Source organism: Takifugu flavidus, chromosome 16 (genome assembly GCF_003711565.1).
Source record: "Takifugu flavidus isolate HTHZ2018 chromosome 16, ASM371156v2, whole genome shotgun sequence".
NCBI lineage: Eukaryota > Metazoa > Chordata > Actinopteri > Tetraodontiformes > Tetraodontidae > Takifugu > Takifugu flavidus.
This window is the reverse complement of record NC_079535.1, coordinates 2,608,258-2,629,678: the sequence shown is the minus strand read 5'-3', so window position 1 is coordinate 2,629,678 and position 21,421 is coordinate 2,608,258. Positions and strand designations below refer to the sequence as shown.

General features: G+C 44.3%; 1 protein-coding gene across 1 annotated transcript; it reads right to left on the bottom strand.

The window, feature by feature from the left end:
• Window positions 1–1,194: 1,194 nt before the first annotated feature.
• pdss2 (prenyl (decaprenyl) diphosphate synthase, subunit 2) lies at window positions 1,195–19,525 on the bottom strand. The gene is made up of 8 exons (XM_057058909.1): window positions 19,029–19,525; window positions 14,567–14,701; window positions 8,896–9,094; window positions 6,654–6,728; window positions 6,056–6,226; window positions 5,163–5,294; window positions 5,058–5,093; window positions 1,195–3,635 (listed from the first exon to the last, which is right to left on the bottom strand). The coding sequence occupies exons 1-8, from the start codon at window positions 19,274–19,276 to the stop codon at window positions 3,480–3,482; spliced, it is 1,152 nt and encodes a 383-aa protein (XP_056914889.1). The 5' UTR covers window positions 19,277–19,525; the 3' UTR covers window positions 1,195–3,479.
• Between the last annotated feature and the right edge of the window lie 1,896 nt (window positions 19,526–21,421).

The following is a 21,421-nucleotide window of genomic DNA, read 5'->3' as shown; positions in this document are numbered from 1 at the left end:
CATACCGCTATCCTCAAGAGATTTGCGTATTGTGTGTTATGTCCTGAACAAATTGCTTTATGCAAATTGCTTTATTTTATTATTGTGGAAAGACCACACAAACACACACACACAAACACACACACACACACACACACACACACACACACACACACACACACACACACACACACACACACTCTAAGTTGTTGGTAGCAGTGACAGCGATTATTTGTGCTATACTGCCTTCTAGTGGATACTGAATGTATTGTCAAGAGGAGTCTTGTCATGTTCGATTTGGAATCTTTTTGAGGCTTGAATTCCATCCATCTCGTATTTAATTTTGGAAAATTTAAAACTTTTTGAGAAATGTTTTAAAAGTTAAAAAATGCAGACTGTTAAGGATGCATTATTAAACTTTTTACACACAAAAACTTTTCCCTACAAGTTTCCATTCTTTTTACAAGACTCACAGATACATTGGAAGATAGATTACTGTGAATTTAACTTGATTAGGAAGATAGCTTGTCCATATGATTGCAGCAGGGTGAAATTTTAATTTGAAATAAGTGGCCCTTCAGCCAACGTAAGGGAATGAATAGGCTTTCTCTGGAGACTTCTGTCACAGATGAAGCACAATTCTATCTTAGTCTGACTATTTCATGCACACGCAAGCACTCAATGTTCTGTTCCCAGCCACAAATATCATGACACAAAGATGATATAACAGGGCAGCGTGTGGCTGGTGTGGTTCTCATTACTGGACTAATGAGCTGTCTCCATGGCAGTCTGATCTGTCAGCCAATGAAGCGAGCAGGGCCCGTGCAGGGGGAAGCACGGCCCAGGGTCAGCCAGGTGACCACTTGCTACGAGAGGCCGCCACGCGGCACTTAACACCAGGAGAGCTCGTTAAATTGCCATTTCCGGACAATATGCTCGCCGGCGTGGAGGAGCCCAATCATCCTTACACTGTTTCCACCACAGCAGAATGACTTTCATCCATCAATGTCACATATATATTAGCAGGTGTTTACAGATGGGTCATTCAGAAGAAGGCAAATGAAATCGCTAATGTCTCTCTGCAGTCATCATGCATATTGAAGCATTCCTAATAGGCTGACAGGCTGCAGAGGGATCCATCCCAGCGTGAACTGGACAGGCAGGCAGGAACCGGATGGCCAGACACGGGGTAATAAAAGCAAACTTGGTGGTGTGTTCGTATTTGTACGCGTTTTAGTTTATTCACGGTGCACCCCACAGGTCACATGCACGTCACACTGGCAACTTTTACAGATTTTGCATGTTGTTTTCATGAGTGGCTGAACGCCATAGCAGCGATAAGCAGGTTGGAACGTTGTCGTGCCCTCACTGCACATGTGAGGAAGGTTCCTTGCCAACAAAGCTGCGCGCAAAACTCAAATTTAATCGGAAGAAAGAGAATAAAGTAATTATTTTATAACTTGATACAGACGCTTCATTCATGTCTCCATATTGGGTTGGCAGGAAGTCCCTCTCTTCCTTTTCTACTGTGTATTGTTATTTGTCACTGAAGCATTGCGTGTTTATAGTACTGTAGTCATCAAGTCCTTTATATTACTCATCAAGCATGATAAAAGTCTATGATAATGCATATGCAAAAGTTACAATTTGGAACCTCTATGTTCTTGTTTTTGTTTAACAGCCATCCGAGTGTTCCAGTCTTTTCCCCCGCTTAACTTTCGAAGCACGTGCACGTGTTATTAACAGAACATCAGTTCTGACCAAGCCCAAAGACCTGCGTGGAACAGAATCTCTCACGTGCTGCTGTAATTACGTCATCTTTTATTACCCAGTGGAATATTTTGAGTTGCTGGCTCGGTTTTGCAGCTATACTGGAGACTCCAAGTATCGACATTAAGCAGAGGGAGATTCGTGCTGGTCTTCCACATTCTGCTCTTTGTTTGTTGGCCAAGTAACGGGATAGCAAAATTATTCATGCTGGCAGAAACAATGTCATTCAGGGAACAAGAAGGCTACAATTTCAGTTCTACATTAAACAGTTAACTTGATCACATTAGGAAATCTTGTTCTTGAAGTGGAAACTAGAAGCAGCTTGATTTCTGCGCAATTGTTCCATTGCTGAGGCAGAAAGTTGCAATTAAACCCCCATTTTGTCTTTCTGGCTGTTGCTCCGGCCTCCTTCCCTGTTTTGTCCTTTTAACTTTCCATGTAAGTTTGCTCATGTTTGCTCAGAGCGAGGATTAATATTTCATGAGAGGCCTGGGGCCATCTCTGGCACACGCTGTATCCTCACTGGGCCCAGGAATCCCCAATGAGGACAAACCAGACCAGGAGAAGAAGTGGAGACGAGACCCCCCAGATGAGAACTTACATTTCTTCCCAGGTGTTATTGCGACATTACAAGTTAGTGATAATTAGACTCGTACTGATGGCGTAAAAGAGAACATTTAGATTCCATGTAGATAGGTGGACCTTAGCTGGAACCAAGAACCTTTCTCCTTAGAACATCCACTACTCAATATACTGTATGTAAGGAATAATTATTCAAACACTGCCACCTGCTGGTCAATCCTAATATGAGCGAATGCTCCTGGCTATCTGTCCTTGTGATGTTACCTGTGCTGTCCTTCAGGTGCTGTGCAGATGTGTAAGGCAGCCAGTGGTGCTCCGCTTTCACACCTTCGGCTGTCCCACAACTACACGCCACCCTCCACATGCAGCGACCGGGGAAACCACAGGCCAACGAGCTGGCGCCAGCCTGCGCGACTCAGAGTGGGACACCCAGCCTGATCAATACCTCTGCATTTCCTGTCCATTTGCTCAGGTCTCTTCATTAATAATTACTGCTTGGCGGAGCTTCAATGAGCTGGTTGCCAGGGCCAAGGGGAGAGCCGGTGTGACCTTTCCCCACGCCTGGGCTGAGTTGGATCGCTTACAGCAACACGGGGACAGACGTGACAAGACAACGTTGGTGACACGACTCCCTTCTCTGCTGTGCGGACAGCAAGGCGATTTTGATGTTTCCAGCTGTGTTCACCAGTAAAAACGAGCCTGAAGATGGCATTTAATTTGGCAAACAGCAGCCACATCCGGTAGCGATGATTCCAGCATGTGAGGTGTAGAATAATGAGCTGGGTGATTGTAAAAACCAGACATTTTTGTCCCTTAAGTGCTGCTCTGTGAGTCATTTACCTTTTATGACACACTTTACAGATGACAGTTCCTCAAAGCATCCAAACGATGCTCTGTCTGGGACACACTTTTGCCGATAAGCTTATCAATAGCTGTTCCCCACCTGGGAGGTGAAGGGCACATACAGTACAAAAATCAACAGAAAAAATGATCAATTTTCCCCCGATTCCTTTTATTATTGAGGCACATTTGTGAGACTGTTTTCCCGATCCACAGCTGTCTTCACCCTGGTTCATAAGAAGTTCATTGGCGGGTCGGATCTCCTCTCATTCAACGGGTGCTCAGAAGAAGTCGAGGGAGAGTCCAGGTCAAAATTTGGTGATGGCGGAAGCGATGTTCTCCAGGGCGGATCGCGCCTCGGAGGAGGAGAAAACCTGGATAGCCTCCAGAGCCTTGTTGCTATGGTAACAGCACAGGTCCACAGCTGCGCTCACACCTTTCTCTGACTTAACCGCTGTCAAAAGCTGCACAAAGATGGAAGCACATGTTAGTTTCTAATGTTAGCGTCAGTCAGACTACCTGGCTGTCAGCACAAATCATTACAACCAAAAAGAGGAGGCCCACTTTAAAAAGTGATGTTAAAAAGTAAAAAAAATGTAATTAAAACCAAGTGCCCCAGGTACAGGTATTTCAAGCTCATCACAAGGAGTCAGATTTAAATAATGGCAGGAAAATTCTGATCCATCATTCCAACACTGGGGTGGGAGGGGGGTGCACAGACAGGTTTGGCTATACTAAACTGTCTGATCAAAGAAAATAGACATTTTTTATTATTTTACTAAGGCTGAATAATTAGCTGCTATTTAAAAGAAATGTTAATCCCAATAAAAGCACATTTTGTGTTGAGTGGAATGTTGCCCAGCCAGCAGCTTAACCTGAAGAGTAAAGTGAATTTGGGTGCTTCCTTGTGCTTCCCTGCCGCTGTATTCTGACATCTTTTTGCTGGGGGCGTTTTTACCTCATGAATTCTGCTGCCGAAAATCCCCCTAGGCCTTCCTCTAAAAAACCGACAGGTATTCTTGACAGGGCTTCGCCTGCTTCTTCCCTTTAGAAAGGTGCTCCTGATCTCCTACAGCTCTACCACCCTGATGTGCTGCATAAGTGCTGCCTTAGTTTTGTTGCCTTTCTGTTGATTCTCCTCCGTTAATTAAGCTGAAAAGTTTGACAGCCACTGAAGTGTTGGGTTCACACCGCTTCAAAATGTCTGTGTGTTTTTATTTTCATTAATATCCATATACAGCACAGCCCACAGCACTCCCGTCTACAATCACGTGCATTTGGTTCATTATTTGTCACCAAAGCTCCATTGCTGATAGCTCTGGCTCCGTGGGGATCACATGCTGCCTCGCACGCACGCGCACCATTTTAAAAATATACTCTTGATAACAAAATGGTGATGATGCATTCTTAATAAAAAAAAACAAACAGATTTTTGAGTCAGTTAAGCAGTTTCTTTTTCCAGGAGCTGATGGTCATTGACCTCCCCAAAATTTCAAACCCGCACCTCTGCTCGACTTTAAGCTTCTGCCCATGAGCCTGTGATTGCTCACAATCCCAGTGTCTCACAGCCTCTGTGTCTCCTCCACAAATAGGCCCTGGTAACTTATCCATCCTGCTCTGGTTTCAGAAGGGATCCAGTCCCCCCCCTACCCCAACAGTACCTCTCCTGTGTAGCTTCAGGCTCACTTTCCTTCACTCTGACTTTGGAAAACTCGTTACCAACTCTGGCAAAGATTACACACACTTCCTGTGTGCCTATGTCCTGTTAGCTGGTGTGTGAACAAGCAAATAGGAGTAAACAGAAAAACGGGATCTGTCCTATTTATGTTCTGGTGTGACTGAGGATGCTGTATAGAGAAAGGAAATAACTTTCCTTTTTGACTTACTTTTGAGTAATCCAGCTGGTTTCTTGGTGTTGTTGCCTTGAAGACAGAGAGGAATCAGTGAATGGGACCGGCAAGTCTGCGGAATGACTGAAACCACGTAAGTACCTGTTGCAGCTGTTGATGCCATCGGTCCTCGCCGATAATTTGGCGGTGAAACACCACAGGAGCAGAAAACAAACTGAACGCTACTGGTTCCCCCATGCTGCTCTTCACAAAAGGCCGCAGGTCAGAGTTCAGCTACAGGGGGACAAATGCATTTTTCGCTAAAAACATCAATCAGGCCGAGATTCACCTTTGAAGGAAGTCGGAACAACCCGTGTGATGAACACATCGGCGTGCTTTCAGCCTCCCCGCCCTCACAGCCCTCGCGTTAATGAGTAACACAGTTAGTTAACACACACAGCCAGTCTGACGAGGGCGCCCCGGTTGTGTTCGCCCCACGCTGTGACTTCCTGCCATCGCTGAGGTCTTCAGACGAGCTCAGCGCTTCACGGCAGGAACGCGAAGAAGAGTGAGAGCTGACTCAGCCTGAGAATTGATTTTTTTTGAAAAATTCGTACTCAAATCAAGCGCCACTCACTCAGGAGGGGAGCGAAGGGTTTGATCCTGCGACTGCTCGAATCAGTTAAAGTCCACAGAAAAGGCAATAAATTTGGATTCAGGCAGGTTATGACACTATATTTGCCTTTGTTGTAATCAGCCGAAAGGGGTTGAGGTGGTTTCATCCAAAGAAGGAGGAGACCTAAATTATCCGTCTAGCTTTCCAAAAGGACGGCGGTCTGATGGTGCCAACCCAGCGCAAGTGGCCGTAAATCATGTTAACACGCGTGGACCTAAGAATTCTGCGGCCCACCGCCAGAAACTCGGTATGAAAGTTGATCGGCACGTTTGACCTTGCTGCTATAAAGGTCAGAACCCTGAATTCTGCACTGTTATTCATATGTATAACACAACCACTTTATCCATATCTGGACACTCTGGACTGATAATGGACTCACCTTGTGGCCCAGTGACAAGTGCTTGCCGTATTTATACGCCAAACTTTGGGACTCCTTATCGTGTTTAGCGAGCTCAAGTGCAGCTTGACAGCTCTTGGCCATCAGTGCCCCATGTGACAGGAAGGCCTGCTCCTCCCACGTCGCCATGTCGACAGCTTGGTGAAGGCTATTCTAATGTAGAATGAAGAGGGGAGAGCTTTCATTGTCCTACAATGTCAAACTGCTGAGAAAAGTCAGGAAAGATTCCAATTCCATTAAAAAAATTAAACAGAAAGAAAAATTAAAATCAATATAGGACAATGTGATTGTACCCTTAGCAAAGCTGAGCCAAAGCTCTATTCAGATGCTTCTAATCTTTTCAGATCTGATCCAAAAATGTACATAAATATCTTGACTGGGGAACATTTAACAGGGAATCTTCAAATATTTCAACCAAGTACAGCAGCTGCTGACATGTAGAGGAGTTATTCACTCATAAGAGGGGCTCCAAAGGCACATAGTTGTTTTAGATTTGATCTTCTTACACTTAATAATCAAAGCAGCTGACACTTTTTGACAACGTCTACGTAGAACAATAGAATCGGAGTCGATGCTTCACCTCGGAACTGTTGCAGTTCTCATAGTAGAGCCCCTGAACGACATCACCGATGGCACTGGAGATGAGTTCAACCACCTGCCAGGGAGAAAACAAAACCAGGAGACATTTTGGTTTAATCCCCAGGCCTAATATGTAAATCAAAGCTTCTAGCATAAGAACCAGCTTGTGTCGAGTTAAATTGTGGGTCTGATCTGCACAACAATCAACATGTCCATCAACAGCCGCCTGTCCTTTTGACACGTCCTTGGAATTCAGGCAATGAACCCATAACCTCCAACCTTATTATAAACCACTCCGGAGAATGGCATCAATTAAACCCTTTTAGATGTGAAAGCTGAATGGTTGATCAAACCGAATGCGCTACTCAGCTCGTCCATGACTTTACTAATGAAAATCGGTAATTTTCTCTTCTGGTTTCTGCTCGAGATCGGGGCGCTGTCGTCTGAGCAGCTGCTTGGGTGAATAAATCAGGAGCGTGATAGGGGTCTGAAACCAGGTGAACCGCCACAGACTCAGCTGCTCATTATCCAGCGGCGGGGGAGCCCATTTCACGAGGCAGATTCGGTCTGGTTTTAATTCATCATCACGGAGAGGTCCAGGAGATACGGACAGATCAGGTGTCTGCCTGAAGACTAAGGGCTGCCACAGAGCTGAAAACCTGAGCTGGTGTGATGTTCAGGGTTTTCAGTCACACTTTTGTCTCTATTAATCTTTATTTATTTAAATATTTGCCTGCAAAACGCCATTACTTCAGTGTGGGGATCATCTAAAGTGGACACGTTGAACCCTGCAGTTGCTCATTTCCTCTTACAGGGGGCACGCATGACTCCTTTTTATTTTCCATGAGAGTGACTCTGATCTCTTGAGCCACAAGAAAAAAAGGCGCGTGTTCTGAAAGTGGTTAAAGATCCCAGACCTGAGAAACAAGCGCAGCGGTTGCCTTTCCTGAGCTTATCTCACAGCCGCGCTGAACACCAGAAGAGAGGAGGTGATGCCCAAGCGGTTCAAATGAGGAAGCTCAAATTTAGAGCTCCTTCAAGCTCATCCCAGACATCTGCGGTCCGTCTGGAAACGCTGGTGATGTTGGCCTGGCCGTGTCCTCTGGGAAACTTGATCCATGAGGGGAAAATATTGAGGAAACCTGAGCTTCACCCGCAGACCTGGAAGGACAATGTGCCTACAGTATTACCAGATGTGGTGTCTCTGTCCGACACGGACAGGGGGGCTGGTTTTGTTGGGGGTCGGACGCTTTTTTTGGAAAGTATCAGATAAGCTCTCCCACTGCCCGCCTCCCTCTCCATTCCCAAATCCAGCCAGATCGTGTTTTGCCGACAGGTCTGCGAGGAGAGAGGAAACTGGATCTGCACGCTGAGATCACGTTACACTTTATACAAGCAGCGGCGCGGTTTTCCTCTCAAGGCCGCGGAGCACAATTTGATCACTCTTTTTTAAAAAAGCCACTCAAAAGTCTCATTGGAGTCATATGTTGATGTTGATGCCGCCTGCTTGCACTTTTTGCAATACGCCCCATTTCATCCCCGGGTTTTACGGGTTTACGGATTAGGTTGAATCATGGATATTAATAATTAGCCTGTAAAGCTTTACCCAATGTTTCCTTCTAGTGATAGAAAATAAATAAAAACACATGGATGACACCCTGTTAAGAGACAGTTGCTGTCGCATTGTGGGACAGATCCAGTATTTTTGGAGCAGGACCCTTTCCAGAGGCTAAAAAACCAACAGTGCTATGTACTGGTAGTTAATGTACAACTAATACGAATAAAAGACCGCAGAGGCAATTCTCTTAATATTAAAAGGATAGCTCCTCCGGATATTTCTGCTCATCTTTTAGAGGCCCACCACGTGTTATGGGAAGGCGTCTCCTGGTTGCCAGGGGCCACCCAAAGAAAAACCAGTCCAGCTGTGATGTAAAGGAAGTGTGGTATGTGGGAATGTGATAAGAACAAGCTGATGGTACCGTGTGGGGGGACATTGTGACTTGGTTGCACTCATGCAAACTAAAATTTGACAAAACTGAGTAGTGACAGCAGCTGTCAGGGCGGCTTTATGAGACGCTGTGGCTAATACGATCAGTGGCACAATTACAATGCCGACTGCCCTCGACGCCCAAACTAAAAGCATAATGGGGCGGAAATAGACGGAAAATATGCATTCGGTTATCATGAGTTACATAAACAGGAAAGAGACACATGTGGGGGACGGGGACACAGAGACACGGTACCTTAGTGTTATCTAGCTGAGCAAGTCCAGTGCACGCGTTGGCCAGCAGGAAATCGCCGCTCAGGACGGCCATTTTATTGCCAAACTGCATGTCCTTCAGTGGGCCGTCTGAAACTGTCCACTCCTTCAGATTGACTATTCCGCGGTGCACGAGGAAGGCCGTGTGGATCAGTTCTGTGATTTCTGCCAAGTTCCTCTGACTGAGACAGAAACAGAGCAGGATAGATTCATTTAGACAGAACAATCAGCACAAAAGGATGAGTGTCTCTTCATTTTTAAGTTATCACTAACACACAAACATGCACCTACACGTATCCTCGTACTTCTACCTTTGTGAGGACTTTGATAGGCATAATGCATTCCTCAGCTCCTTACCCTAACATCCCGACCCTGACCTAGGTCCCTAGATACCCTGACCTAACCCCTGGCCTTAAAACCAGGTCTTAATCCTCAAACCAGCCAAAATGTCCTCACTTCCCAACAATGTCCTTACTTTGCTAGAAAAATGCATTTACTAAGCACACACACACAAACACGCACAAATATTCAGCACTGTTTCAGTAAAACTAACCCCAACTCTTTAAATAATAAATCATCATGCATTATAAAACAGATTTCTATGTGCAAAACTGTAATATTTAAGAGAGCATGTAAGACAAAATTGGGTGTAAACCGGTGTGAAAGTCTGAGCGCTCGCATGTTGGAGATTGTTAAAGGAAAAAAAAGAAAAGAAAGAAATTAAACTTATCATTAAATATCATCAAATAACAGCCATTCTTGATTATGAGAGGAAAAGACATAAAAGTGATATTTGCATGAAGCTTTTCAGGGCAGCCTTGGGGAGGACATAATCAAATGTTGATTCAGCCGTTGGTGGGGGATAATTAAGCCCCTCTCCATATGGAAGGAGCTCGCCACGCTGCAACAGGAGGGATCCATCCAGACAGGGTTGGATGCGCTGATAGCCACTTACGACCTTCTTTCAGCCACTGTGAGAACCTGATGAGCCAGTCATCTCCAGCCCCTTCGCAGACACACACTCCAACACACACCCAGGCGTATGTATCTTGTAGCCAAGTAATTGCAGTGTTCGATGCCGGTGTGCGAAAGATGTGATTAAACCTCAATAATGTCATCTATTTCACCTCTCAATCACACCCATTGTCTGCTTGGTTTCTGCTCGCTGACACACAGCAACAACACAGCCCCGAACCAGAGTTAATAAGTTCAGGGTTTTTTTTTTTGTTTTTTTTCTTAAATAAAAAAAAAAAAAAGGAAACTGGCAGATTGGCAGTCATGTTCTCATGGTGCCCGAGGAATAATGGCGACACTTGACAGGTTTCATTGTTGCACGGCGGAGGAAGAAAGCCATGCTCAGGTAGCACAAATTACCATTTAAACTCTTATTTCCAAAGTGTCAAAGTCTGGGTTACTGTAGCTCTGCTCTAGAACAACAGGGTGTGACGGGTGCAGTTAGGACCCAAATGCAGCACTCTGGAAAGCTGGACCGTAGTAATGCCTTTTATTAACACACGGGCAAACAGGAACTCAGGCAGACAAGGAAACACAGGAAATAGTCCGTTCTTCAGGCTCTGGGCCCGCACAAAGTCTATGGGTTGCAGGCTCGGGGAGTGGGACGAGCAGCAGCAAAGTCAGGGCCGGGCGGAGAAGTCGAAACCAGGTGAGCAGACAGGAACCAGAGACGCTGAGGCAGAAGTCGTAGTCAGGGGCAGAAAGCAGGTAGGTTGTCCGGGGAACAGGCAAGGCAGGCAGAACGAAGACAGGCAGGGTCGGTAACGGGTAATCCGGCAGGGAAACAACGCTGGAAAGTCTCGCATGAAAGCAGAAGAACAATCTGGCACTGAGTGAGTGTGAGGCTGGAGAATATATACACTGGTAGGTGAGCTGATTGATGAGTGAGGGCAGGTGTGAGCAGGGCAGTGGAAAAGTACTGGGACAGGAGGGAACTGGGGAAAAGGGGCTGTGACACAGGGAGATTACCAGAACTGGATGTTCCTTTAAAATCTGTTAAAATAAGATGAGAAGAAACTTGTCCAAGGAGGCTTCAATGAGGCTTACAGCATGTAAGGGAGCGGCATGAATTTCTGGCTGTGAATTACATGTGATGACAGTCTCCTATCTCCTTCATGTCTTTGGGCAGAGTGGGAAGACAGAAGCCTTTTCTTATGAAGAAAGTCATACATTTTGTAGAATGACACGTGTCCATGGTGATGTTCTGGTCATAATTCCAAAAGATATCTTCCTAAAGACTGATGCACACAGGAGATTTCCTCAAAGTCAGCCTAATTTGGAGCACTTTCACAAAAAAAAACACAAACAAACAAAAAAAAAACAAATGTTCTGTCATCATTTCTCATGTTTTTGAGAATTGTAACAGGGTGTGTAGGCTTGATAGATCCACTCTAGACAGATATGATGAGTTATTTGATTGGCCAAAAATGCAGTTTACTGGTAAATGCTTCAAATATATACAACAAACACACGTACAGGTCAGGTGTTGCAAATCTGACGCACTTTATTAACCAACACTGCGATTACCCATCTGGCTTTGCTGGGATCAGCTTGGCGTGTGGCAGGCCAGTCACCTGTCCAACAACTCTAAAGCTATGGCACACAGGTGCGGCTGCGAGGAATAAAGCAAAAAAAAAAGAATAAAAAATGACTCCAACCTGGCTGAATAATTTCATTCTAAAACTGTAAATGCCACGTTTAACTCTGCAAGTTTGTGCTTCCTTCACATCAAATTAATCACAGTGGTGTATGCAGGGAAAATATATTTTTTTTGTCCAAATAATTACGGGCCTGACTGTATATACTCTGAAATTACTATCCATTATAAGTGCACAGAATTTTGAACAAAAGCCCAAATCATTCCAACCCCCCCGTGCATACGCGTCCCAACGTGCTGCCTCTAATCTAGCACTCCTGATCGAGCACTCCTGATCAGCCACAGCAGAGCTTGGGGAGGGGGAAAAAGAGGAGGGGGGAGAGAGACAAGGGGGCTGGTGTATAAATAGCTTTGGTGCCCAGTTGCATAGCAACCGATGCCATCTTGCAGAGTTGTTACACCCCTCACCACGCCCCTTGTCCCAACTGTTCTGTTTCATATTCCTCCTTCTACAGTCTGCGTCGCCATCAAACACAGTCTTTAGGATCCGAGCGTGTCCCTGGGTGATTTTAAAAGGTGCTCTGTCCATCAGAAGGACGCCACGTGTGCTCGCTGGGTCACATTTATCAGGGAGACGTGTGGCGCGTCTGTCCAACTGTCTGCTATCTGTCCGTCCGTCCATTTAGTGCATCATCAGTGTCAGGCATGAGAGTGGGAAACGCTTTACAAATGCTGCCTGTCAGGAGGGAGGAGACCATCCCCCAGAGGTTTCAATCACACCCCCCATAAAAAAACCACCCCCACCTCGAGTCCCGTCATCCTTCCATCAGAGGTCCTAATGAGCCCAGGAAAGGTGGGAGGATTGCTGATGGAGAGAGATGGTGCAAATGAGGTGATCAAGTCACGCAGTGTGTGTTTGGAGCATCCAGAATACAGAGGGAACGCGGCACGTTGGAGTCAGTGATCCAGTGCTGGCAACCCAAGGTGAGCGGTGTGAGGCCAGATGCTCGGGCCCGACCGACTGAACGAGAGCAGACTCAATTGTTTCCACAGGCTTCTGGATTCTTCCAGTTACCTCTAATATGAGGATGTTTCTGCACAGAAGCTGCCCTGCGCGCGTGCCTCGTGCCAGCCACAAGTAAGAAAGAAGCCTTTCAGACACGGGGTGGGCCGCCCTGCCAAACGGAGCACTCACTTCTGGTAACCATTTGGCATGCAGTCACATCCCACTGGTGCTCTGCATGCTGGGAGTGTGAGAAAGGCACTAAGGAGCTTGGGGTCCTCCCAGAAGCACAGCAATACATTAACACCACGTTTAACATTTAAATATGCATAAATACATTGGAGTTTGTAGTCTGATGCAGCTCTTTCAGGATCAATAATCACGTGAAAGTTTTGTGAGGGTGCTTTCAATGCTATAGGTTTGAGAAAAATTGAAAACTATGTTAAATGTCTGGAAATTCTTTTAACACCTTATTATTTATTTTTTTTAAATCAAGATAAATGGTGGCAGGACTGGGATAAAATGGTCAAAAAAGAAACACCCAAAAAATGTAATTAATACATTTTTAAAATTCAATACAGAATATGCACCTTTTGACAGACATGTACTGCAAATTAAATACTAAATTAAAATATGTGCTGAAGGGTCAATAAAGGGAGCTCCAGAGAAATCCTGACACCAATTGTTCTATACACTCTGCTGCTTCATTTTTGGGTCCAACTATTAAGATGCAAATGAATGCAAAGATCAAATCTACCAGTCACATTACATGTGTTGCATTAAGGGACCTGGTGGCTAATGTTATTAGATGTGAGATCCTGTGAGGGAAAAAAGTATTAAAAAGCCAGAGTCAGCAGGATTTGTAGGCACAGTGGATGTCTGCACAATAAATCACAAAAAATAGCCTATAATTTATTTTCCTCTGAACCAAAATAGTATTGGCAAACTGGCAGGTACTGCCCCTCTTTACCGGTGTCGTGTGACTCAAACGCTAATATTAATGTTAGCCTGCATTTAAATGCCGCTTAACTTATGTGTAGTTTTCAACCATCTAAAGAGATTCAGACTCACATTTCTACCTCTATTGCAGATGAAACACCGAAGAGACAGATAATGAAGACGGCGCCATATTGACCTCTAGGCTGCTACAAACAACTCCGTCAAAGATGGCACTTCTGAATCTGATGCACAGTCAAGTATTTGAAACTAGAAAGTGTCCCCCAAGGTCAGAACTGAGTTGAAACTGGTTCACTGAAGTCACCTTCAGAAAAGTTTTTAATTTTATGAAGTCAGAGCATTTACAACCTGGCTGCCTGTAGCCAAATAAACTCAAATCATCAACATTCTGAATTATGCCTTCAGTGCCCTACACATAACATCCCATTCACAAAATAGTACAATTGAACTTTTACAGGAATTGATATGGACAATAACTATGGAGGACACCATAAATTCCCCGATTAAGGGTTTTATTTCAATATTTTTCCATCAGTAGACATGTAAGTGGCACCATCTTTCTTGGTCTGCTGGCCATGCACATTTACAGCTCTGAAGAATGTCCCAAATGTTTACTGCTCACTGGTTTCAAGCAGGAAATACACGAGAGCGGAAGGCTGGAAGCCGTGAAAGAAGGATTTTCCTGGAACGCCATAAATCTCAAGAAGTGTTTTCATGAGCGTAATTTCCAGATTGTGTAGCATTTGAAGAAAACCACAAAGCCATAATGCGGTTTAACCAATTAGCTCCCTAGTTAGCATAAAAGCATATCCATTTTTCACTGCTTAACAGCAGGCTTTATGGGCATTTGCAGCAAAAAAAAGATTCATCAGCGCATCTTGCTGATGATGTTATGTGCACCATTTGAAGCTGTAAAGTCAAACAAGCAGAAATGTTCAGGAAGTGGAACAGATGTCGGGGAGTGGAGGAAAGCCAGTTGCTGCTTTAATCGACATCTGATGGATCTAGACTGTGATGCAGCACACACACACGCGTGCACGTGCACACGCATGGTCTTCATAAAGCCAGAGTGGGTCTATTTACCTTGGGTAGATGCCACTGACCATGTCCTGAGTGAGGAGGCCTGAAGCTGCGTGGCTCGGTCCGGCAGCTTTCGATAAAAGCAGCACGATCAGACCCCTCATCTGAAGGTTGTTCTTGCTGTCATAGACAAAGCCTCTGCAAAATACAAATCACACATTTAATTCAATTATTAGCACCATCTGGCACGAGACCTTTTCCTATTCTTCCCAAAAATTAATTGGCTTTTTGAGGGCCTAAATATGCTCAAGAACTTTGTAGGTGTACCAGGTCCAGTGGAAAAAATGATGAATTTATATGTATAGGTATAGCCCTACGGTTTCACCTACATACAATAAAGTTGGTGGGGTTATGTACCATTCAAAAGTGTATGAAATAGGCTCCCGGGGCATGCAGGTGAAACAGGAAGTTGGTCATTTTGACTGAAACCGCCAATTCGCTTGGACCAGTGTATTATTGTCAATGCTGGCCTCGTACTTGAAGAGACTCACCACTATGATTTGTTCATCTTTATTGTTCATCATTTGTTCAGATCATCCTTATATTTAAACTGAAAAATCGTGGGTGATGCTATATTACGAAGCCTTGAACATTTCATGAAAGGGTGTGGCAGTGTGGGCAAATTCTGATATATAGTCAGTGAAAGTAAATCCTTTAATTTTGGTCAAAGCCTTTGAATCGTCCACTCACCAGTCGGATGCCTGTGAACTAGGAGCAAAGAAAAGATCTGTCATTACACTATGGGTAAAATAAGATTTAGTCCATGGCCGGGAAAATTAAGTCTAATTGATTCACTAATGTTGCTTTTCAAGCCAAAATGCTACCTACAAATGTCTACATATCATGCAACCAATTCTATTTATTAAGACTATTTATTTATTGAAACTGTCTATATTAAAACAGTTTGAGTATCCGAACCAGTTTAGATATAGTCTCTTTTATAATGCCTGTGTTAGAAAACAAAATGTTCCACAATAAAATGCCCTCACTTCATCACTGATCAGAGTTTTGGTGTCTTGCTCTTGTCGAAGGGATGTCGAAATACTCGCCCTCTCTCCCGCACACACACACACACACGCGCGCGCGTGCACGCACAGGCAATGGAAGTTGCTGGCGTGGTGGGCAGATTAAATATCTTTTCCTGTCTCTGGGGAGTGTTTAGACAGAGCACCTCTAATCCTGTCCCTATGGGAGCCCCTTGTGCCATGAATCATGCTCTCGTTAAGGGCTCCGAGGCAGACAGGCAGTCACGCCCCCTTCTGCTCGATGCCCAGACACCAGCCCACCACTTCTACCCCCATCTTCTCTGACCCACCTCTGCGCCACAGGGGGAGATGGAGGAGTGCAAAGCGGGGGGAGAGAGAGGAAGTGAGGGATGAAGGAGGAAGAGAGGGAGGGGACGAGGGGAAGAGCGGCGGCACAGAAACGAGATTGCACAAAGGTGACAGGAGCAACACAATTGTTCCTGTTTGAAGACGCTGCAGAACACCACAAAATATTTCAGTTGACATCACGGGGGTCGTGTTTAATCACAACTATTTGCTGTGGTTGTTGTCACCATTAATTTCTTCTCAGTTGAGAAACTACAAGTAGCCTGACACCCATCAGACCCGCTAGCTTTTGAGATTCTAAAGAGACACATCAGCTGCTCAGTAGAGAATAGAAATTATGTCGTCGCTCTCGTTTTGGAGAGTCCAGGTAAACTAGTGGCCAGAGGGTGGCAGATGATTAATATTTATGTCAGCATCCACACCGGCACACATCAATCAATCCCAAACGCCCTTTCCGCATAGGGATGGGGGAGAGTGAGCAAGAGTGAGGGCTACGGGGGAGAATGAGAGGAATGGGCTTCTGTCATTTTTAAAGGGTTGTGAACAGGCCGCCACGCCTACTGCACTGCAACTGCAGCACAGGAATTCAGGAGCTCTGTCTTTCCTGAGCAGCAGCTCAGAACACAGGCAGATATGATGGTACAGGGAAGGTGTCGTATTGATCCACTACCTGCCCTTTTATCACACGACGAATGAACGAACGAATGAATTCATCTTCTTCCGTCCCTCTCAGGAGTTGCCTCCGCAGCCCTGGCAGCTCTGGCTTCGTCGTCTAACACGTGTTGTCCCCCTAATGCACTCAGTCCTGATCCTAACCATCCACAGTCCTCTCAAAGAGAATCTCAAAATGTGGTGTCTCCACAGATCGATGGGCTCGTAGTCTTGTGTCTTCCTTTCATCCCTTCAGATACTCTTATCACACATCGGACACCTTTCGCCACCCATTCCTACCTGTGAGCACAGGTCTTCACCTCTTTTCCACAAATGCCACCGTCTTTATCTCCATCTTTATCCTGTAACCTCACAGCTCAAATGAGATCCCCCTTATTCACGCATGTCTATTCCGATTTCCTTTAACTGACCTTCATTCCTCTGGAAGGACTAAATAAAAGCCCAAAATACATCTGAAACCATCCTGGTAAACTCAGAACTCCATAAAAGATCTAATTTCCCATTAATCCAGACTTGTGTATTTCATGCTCTTCTCACTAGTTGGAGCCATCGTTAACCAGACGCTGGTGCCAGTTATGGGGGGTGCTTTCCAGGATACCATAAAGTAAAACTGACCGAAGTAATCAAAGCAGATTTAATGAAGCAGATTCCTGGAGTGCTACACATTCATAGCGATAGATAGTGCTGAGCATGCCTATAAGATGGTGCGTTACATCATCAACAACAAATGCAACTTTAGGTGATATAGGTGCGCCTCCCAGCTGTTGTGCTGAAGTCAAACTCTCAAGGACTGTCCTTAAAACCAGCGAGGTTTCGTCTCCTGGGCCACAGTCCCCTTGCTGTAACTCCACACTACATGGCACTGCTAGGTGAGCTGCAGTTTTTGAGAATGAAGGGAAATCAAACACTGAAACCCAACTCCACGAGGGTCTGCCTGTCTGCTATTGTGGATATTTTTATCTGCCTCATGTCTATGGCAGAGACACAGTGGGAAATACGAACCAGCCAACCCAAGCTGACAGTGAGGAGTCAGACTGTCAAGAGGTCTGCTCCCACTGCCTACAACACCCAAATGGATTGTCATATCAGATTTAGGGGTATAGGTTATTACACCCTTGGGCTCCTGTTTCCAACACAACCATCAGCATGGCAGGATTGAGTGTGAAGACTATCCTGTCTTGTTCTCCCAGCTTTTCATTTCTTGGATAAAGATAAAAAGTCTCAGTCTTAGGTGTTAAGATGATACATGGAGGGAGAGTAAAGGTCTACATCTTCTTTCTCCGTTGATTTAATAGGTTGCAACTGCATCAAAACTCACTCTATGATACACACTTTATAAGTATCAGGTGGAATGCAGGGATGTTGCTATGATTCTGTAAGTATAGAGCACTTTCAGGAGGTTAAAATCTAACACTTTATAACTATGAAATGCATGATGCAAGGTGATAACAAAAGCCTCACACATAGACAAATAATAATTATTATGAAATTCTTTTGGTGTCTCTCCAATCAGGCAACAAGTGTAACAATAGCTTTCTATCTTGGACTACTTTCAACTTTATATTGATAAAATGGTACAAGTTACACACATAAACTGGTTAAATGGAAAAAAAGCATTCAGATAAGTAGATTTTGATATCTGTGACTATTTGCTTGTTTAAACCAAAGTCCTCATTTAGACTGAAAGTGATGGCACCAAACAACTGTAGCAAATACAGACACAGATACAGGCAGCGCAACTGTTTTCACACTTAATAAATCATTTTGCAATTGTCCGCATTATTCATATAGTTTTTTCTCCTGAAAAGTTTTTTGGCCGCCAAGAACCACAATACTTAAATTTGCATGTCCGTTAATGAACTCTAAAGGGCCAAAATGAGCACTGCATATAATTATTTTAAAGATGCTCCTCAGTGTATCAGTTTGAAATATTAACAGGACAGAGCAAGATTGAACTGACTGATTGAACTGACTGGCCTGTTCGACCTGAAGTAAACAGGTCTAACAGGGCACAACATTATACACATGTGGTGACAACAGGCTGCTGCTTGTGGTGTAACAAACAGGCACGTTAGGTAGCGATAGTGTTAAAAGACAATTGTGACAATTGTGTCTCTTTTAGGCTTGCCTTCACTATCACACATTAACAAATAAAAATAGCATGTATTAGGAAACCAATGAATGATGTAACACAGTAGAAAACAGGAATCTCTTGTGAGTTTTCAGAAAGGACTGTACTAACCTCATATGTGTTCAGGTTAGAAAGATCCAGGCCGAACAATAAGAAACGGACTGGCTTTTAGATATCTTATACAATAAATGCAGATAGATGCTTCACTCGATGCAGGTCCCACGAGAGAATGTCAAGATTTAGCATTGTAAAGACCATGGATTTAAAAATGCCCAGACTTTTTAGGACAATGTTAGTTTGATTCACACCCTTAAAACCCTGGCACTTATACCTTGCAGTGTTGAGTAAAGGGTGCTGCGTCCCGACCAGCTTCCTGACATGCATGGCGACATTACTGAGTTCATCACTGAGGAGACATCGGAGGCTCATGAAGGAGGTTGGGTATCCGACGATCTTCTCTGCGTCGGAGACTACTTTATTCCAGTTAGAAGGTCCTGGGCTAGAGAACAGACTAAGTGTTCTATGTCCTCGTCCGGACAAAACTTTGCAGGATAGCCGTGGACATTTAGCTAGAAACATTTTCCCTCTCTAATATTTTCTATATCGCTCCTTCAAATCTCGCTCACGCCGGCATATTTTTTAAAACAATGAACCCCAAGTCTGTCTGACAACACTGCGACACGACTTAAAATAACGCAGCATGTCTGTCACCTACAAAAAATGTATTTGCTATTCTAATAAACCTGTTATCCTGAACATTACTGACTATGTTTCACAACACACGACCTGGTACAGGGAGTCGCCATCTTGGGTCACGTCATGCCCTACGTCATCAAAGACCTGCGATGTCACTTCCGGAAATGTTCTGTTTTTATTTGGGGAAAAATCTTTTTTTTATTTTTTTTTACGAAATTGAGGTTTGAGACATTTATTTACAATTTCCCCCAACACATCAATATAATGTAAAATAAAATTTGTATACAAGATAAATTTTAATGAGCATCATGAAGGTTACGGAACCCTTCAGTGTAAAACAAAAATTATTTACAAGCATGGAGACATGAAATCATCCAGCATCCTGTGATGAGACAATTTAGTAATATTCATGTGATTTTTTTTAGTTAATTGAATACAGCATTTCTTTTGATAGTCATGCATTAATTTAGATTGAGATTCAAGTTTATTGTTGTACAGTATGTACAGAGAGTACAGCAGTTCCTTGTACAGCAAAATTCTTACATTGCTGCCCACAAGAAATGCCAGAACATACATTTAAAAAGTAGTATAAAAATAGTGCAAAAAGAAATAGTCCAGAAGCACTTTGGTTACACCAACTGAAATAAAATAGTACAAACTGTGCAGGAATAAACAGATAGTATATACAAATATACAAATAATAGTAATGTGCAAATGCAGTGTGGATATGTGCAAATGTGTAACAGAGGAATGTGTGCAAGTCTATTGTGTGAGGTAGTCCGTTGTTGTAAGACTGTCAACTGTTCAGGAGTCTGATGGCAGTTGGATAGCGGGAGTTCTTCAGCCTGGAAGTCTTGAATTCACACTTCTGTATCTCCAGCCTGAGGGCAGATGTGCAAAAAGTCCATGCTGGGGGTAGGTGGGTTCCTTCAAGATGGAGGCAGCTCTACTGCGGACTCTGCGGTGGTAGATGCTCTGCAGGGAGGGCGGTGGAGTCCTGGACATCTTCTCAGCAGTCTTCACCACTCTCTGCAGGCATTTGCGGTCCATCGCAGTAGTGCTGCCGTACCACACAGTGATGCAGCTGGTCAGGATGCTCTCAACAATGCAGCTGTAGAAGTAGCTTAAGATTTCCTGCGACATGCCAAACTTCCTCAGCCTCCTCACAGTGGCCGATGAAGTATCCTCTCCTTCCTCATGTCCACTATCATCTCCTTTGTCTTCTCTTTGTTGAGGGTGAGGTTGTTGTCCTCGCCAACATGACACCAGAGTGGCCACCTCCCTTCTATAGGCGGCCTTGTCCCTGTCACTGATGCGTCCGTGAACTTTAGGATGATGTTGTCCTTGTGGGAGGTGACGCAGTCGTGGGTGAACAGGGTGTAGAGAATGGGGCTGAGGACACATCCCTGAGGGGTGCCAATGTTTGTAGTGATGCTGGCTGAAGTCCTATTTCCGATCCTGACAGACTGGGGCCGGCAAGTCAGAAAGTCCAGGAGCCAGTCACAGAGGGTGGTATGCTGCTCTGAATGTGGGTCAGCACCACTCTCTCAAAACACTTCATAATGATTGGAGTGAGTGCTACTGGCCTATAGTCATTCAAGAAGGTGGGTAGACTGTTCTTGGGGAGGGGGGCGATGGTCGTGGAACAATGCTCAGGCTAAGGGAAAGGTCGAAGATTATTGACATTAATGACTTGTCATCTAGTAATTGCAAAATATTAGACTCTAAAACAACAAGACATTTCTTTTATAACCCCCTAATCCAGATATTATAAAATATTTGGAAATAATATAAACTTTAGAGTGTTCCAGTGCGTAAAGTCCCATAATTCATTTACATCTGCTCTCCATCTCCTTAAATGGAAAAATAACTTGAATAACATGATACTGCAGTCATTTGGTGGATAGACTGCAAAACAAACGCAGATGATTAAATATGCACAAAATGATCCTTCGATGTGTTGTTACTGGCCCAAGTGCTCACTCTCTCAACTAGGCAAATCCTGAACGCCCATGTCATTTTTTTGGT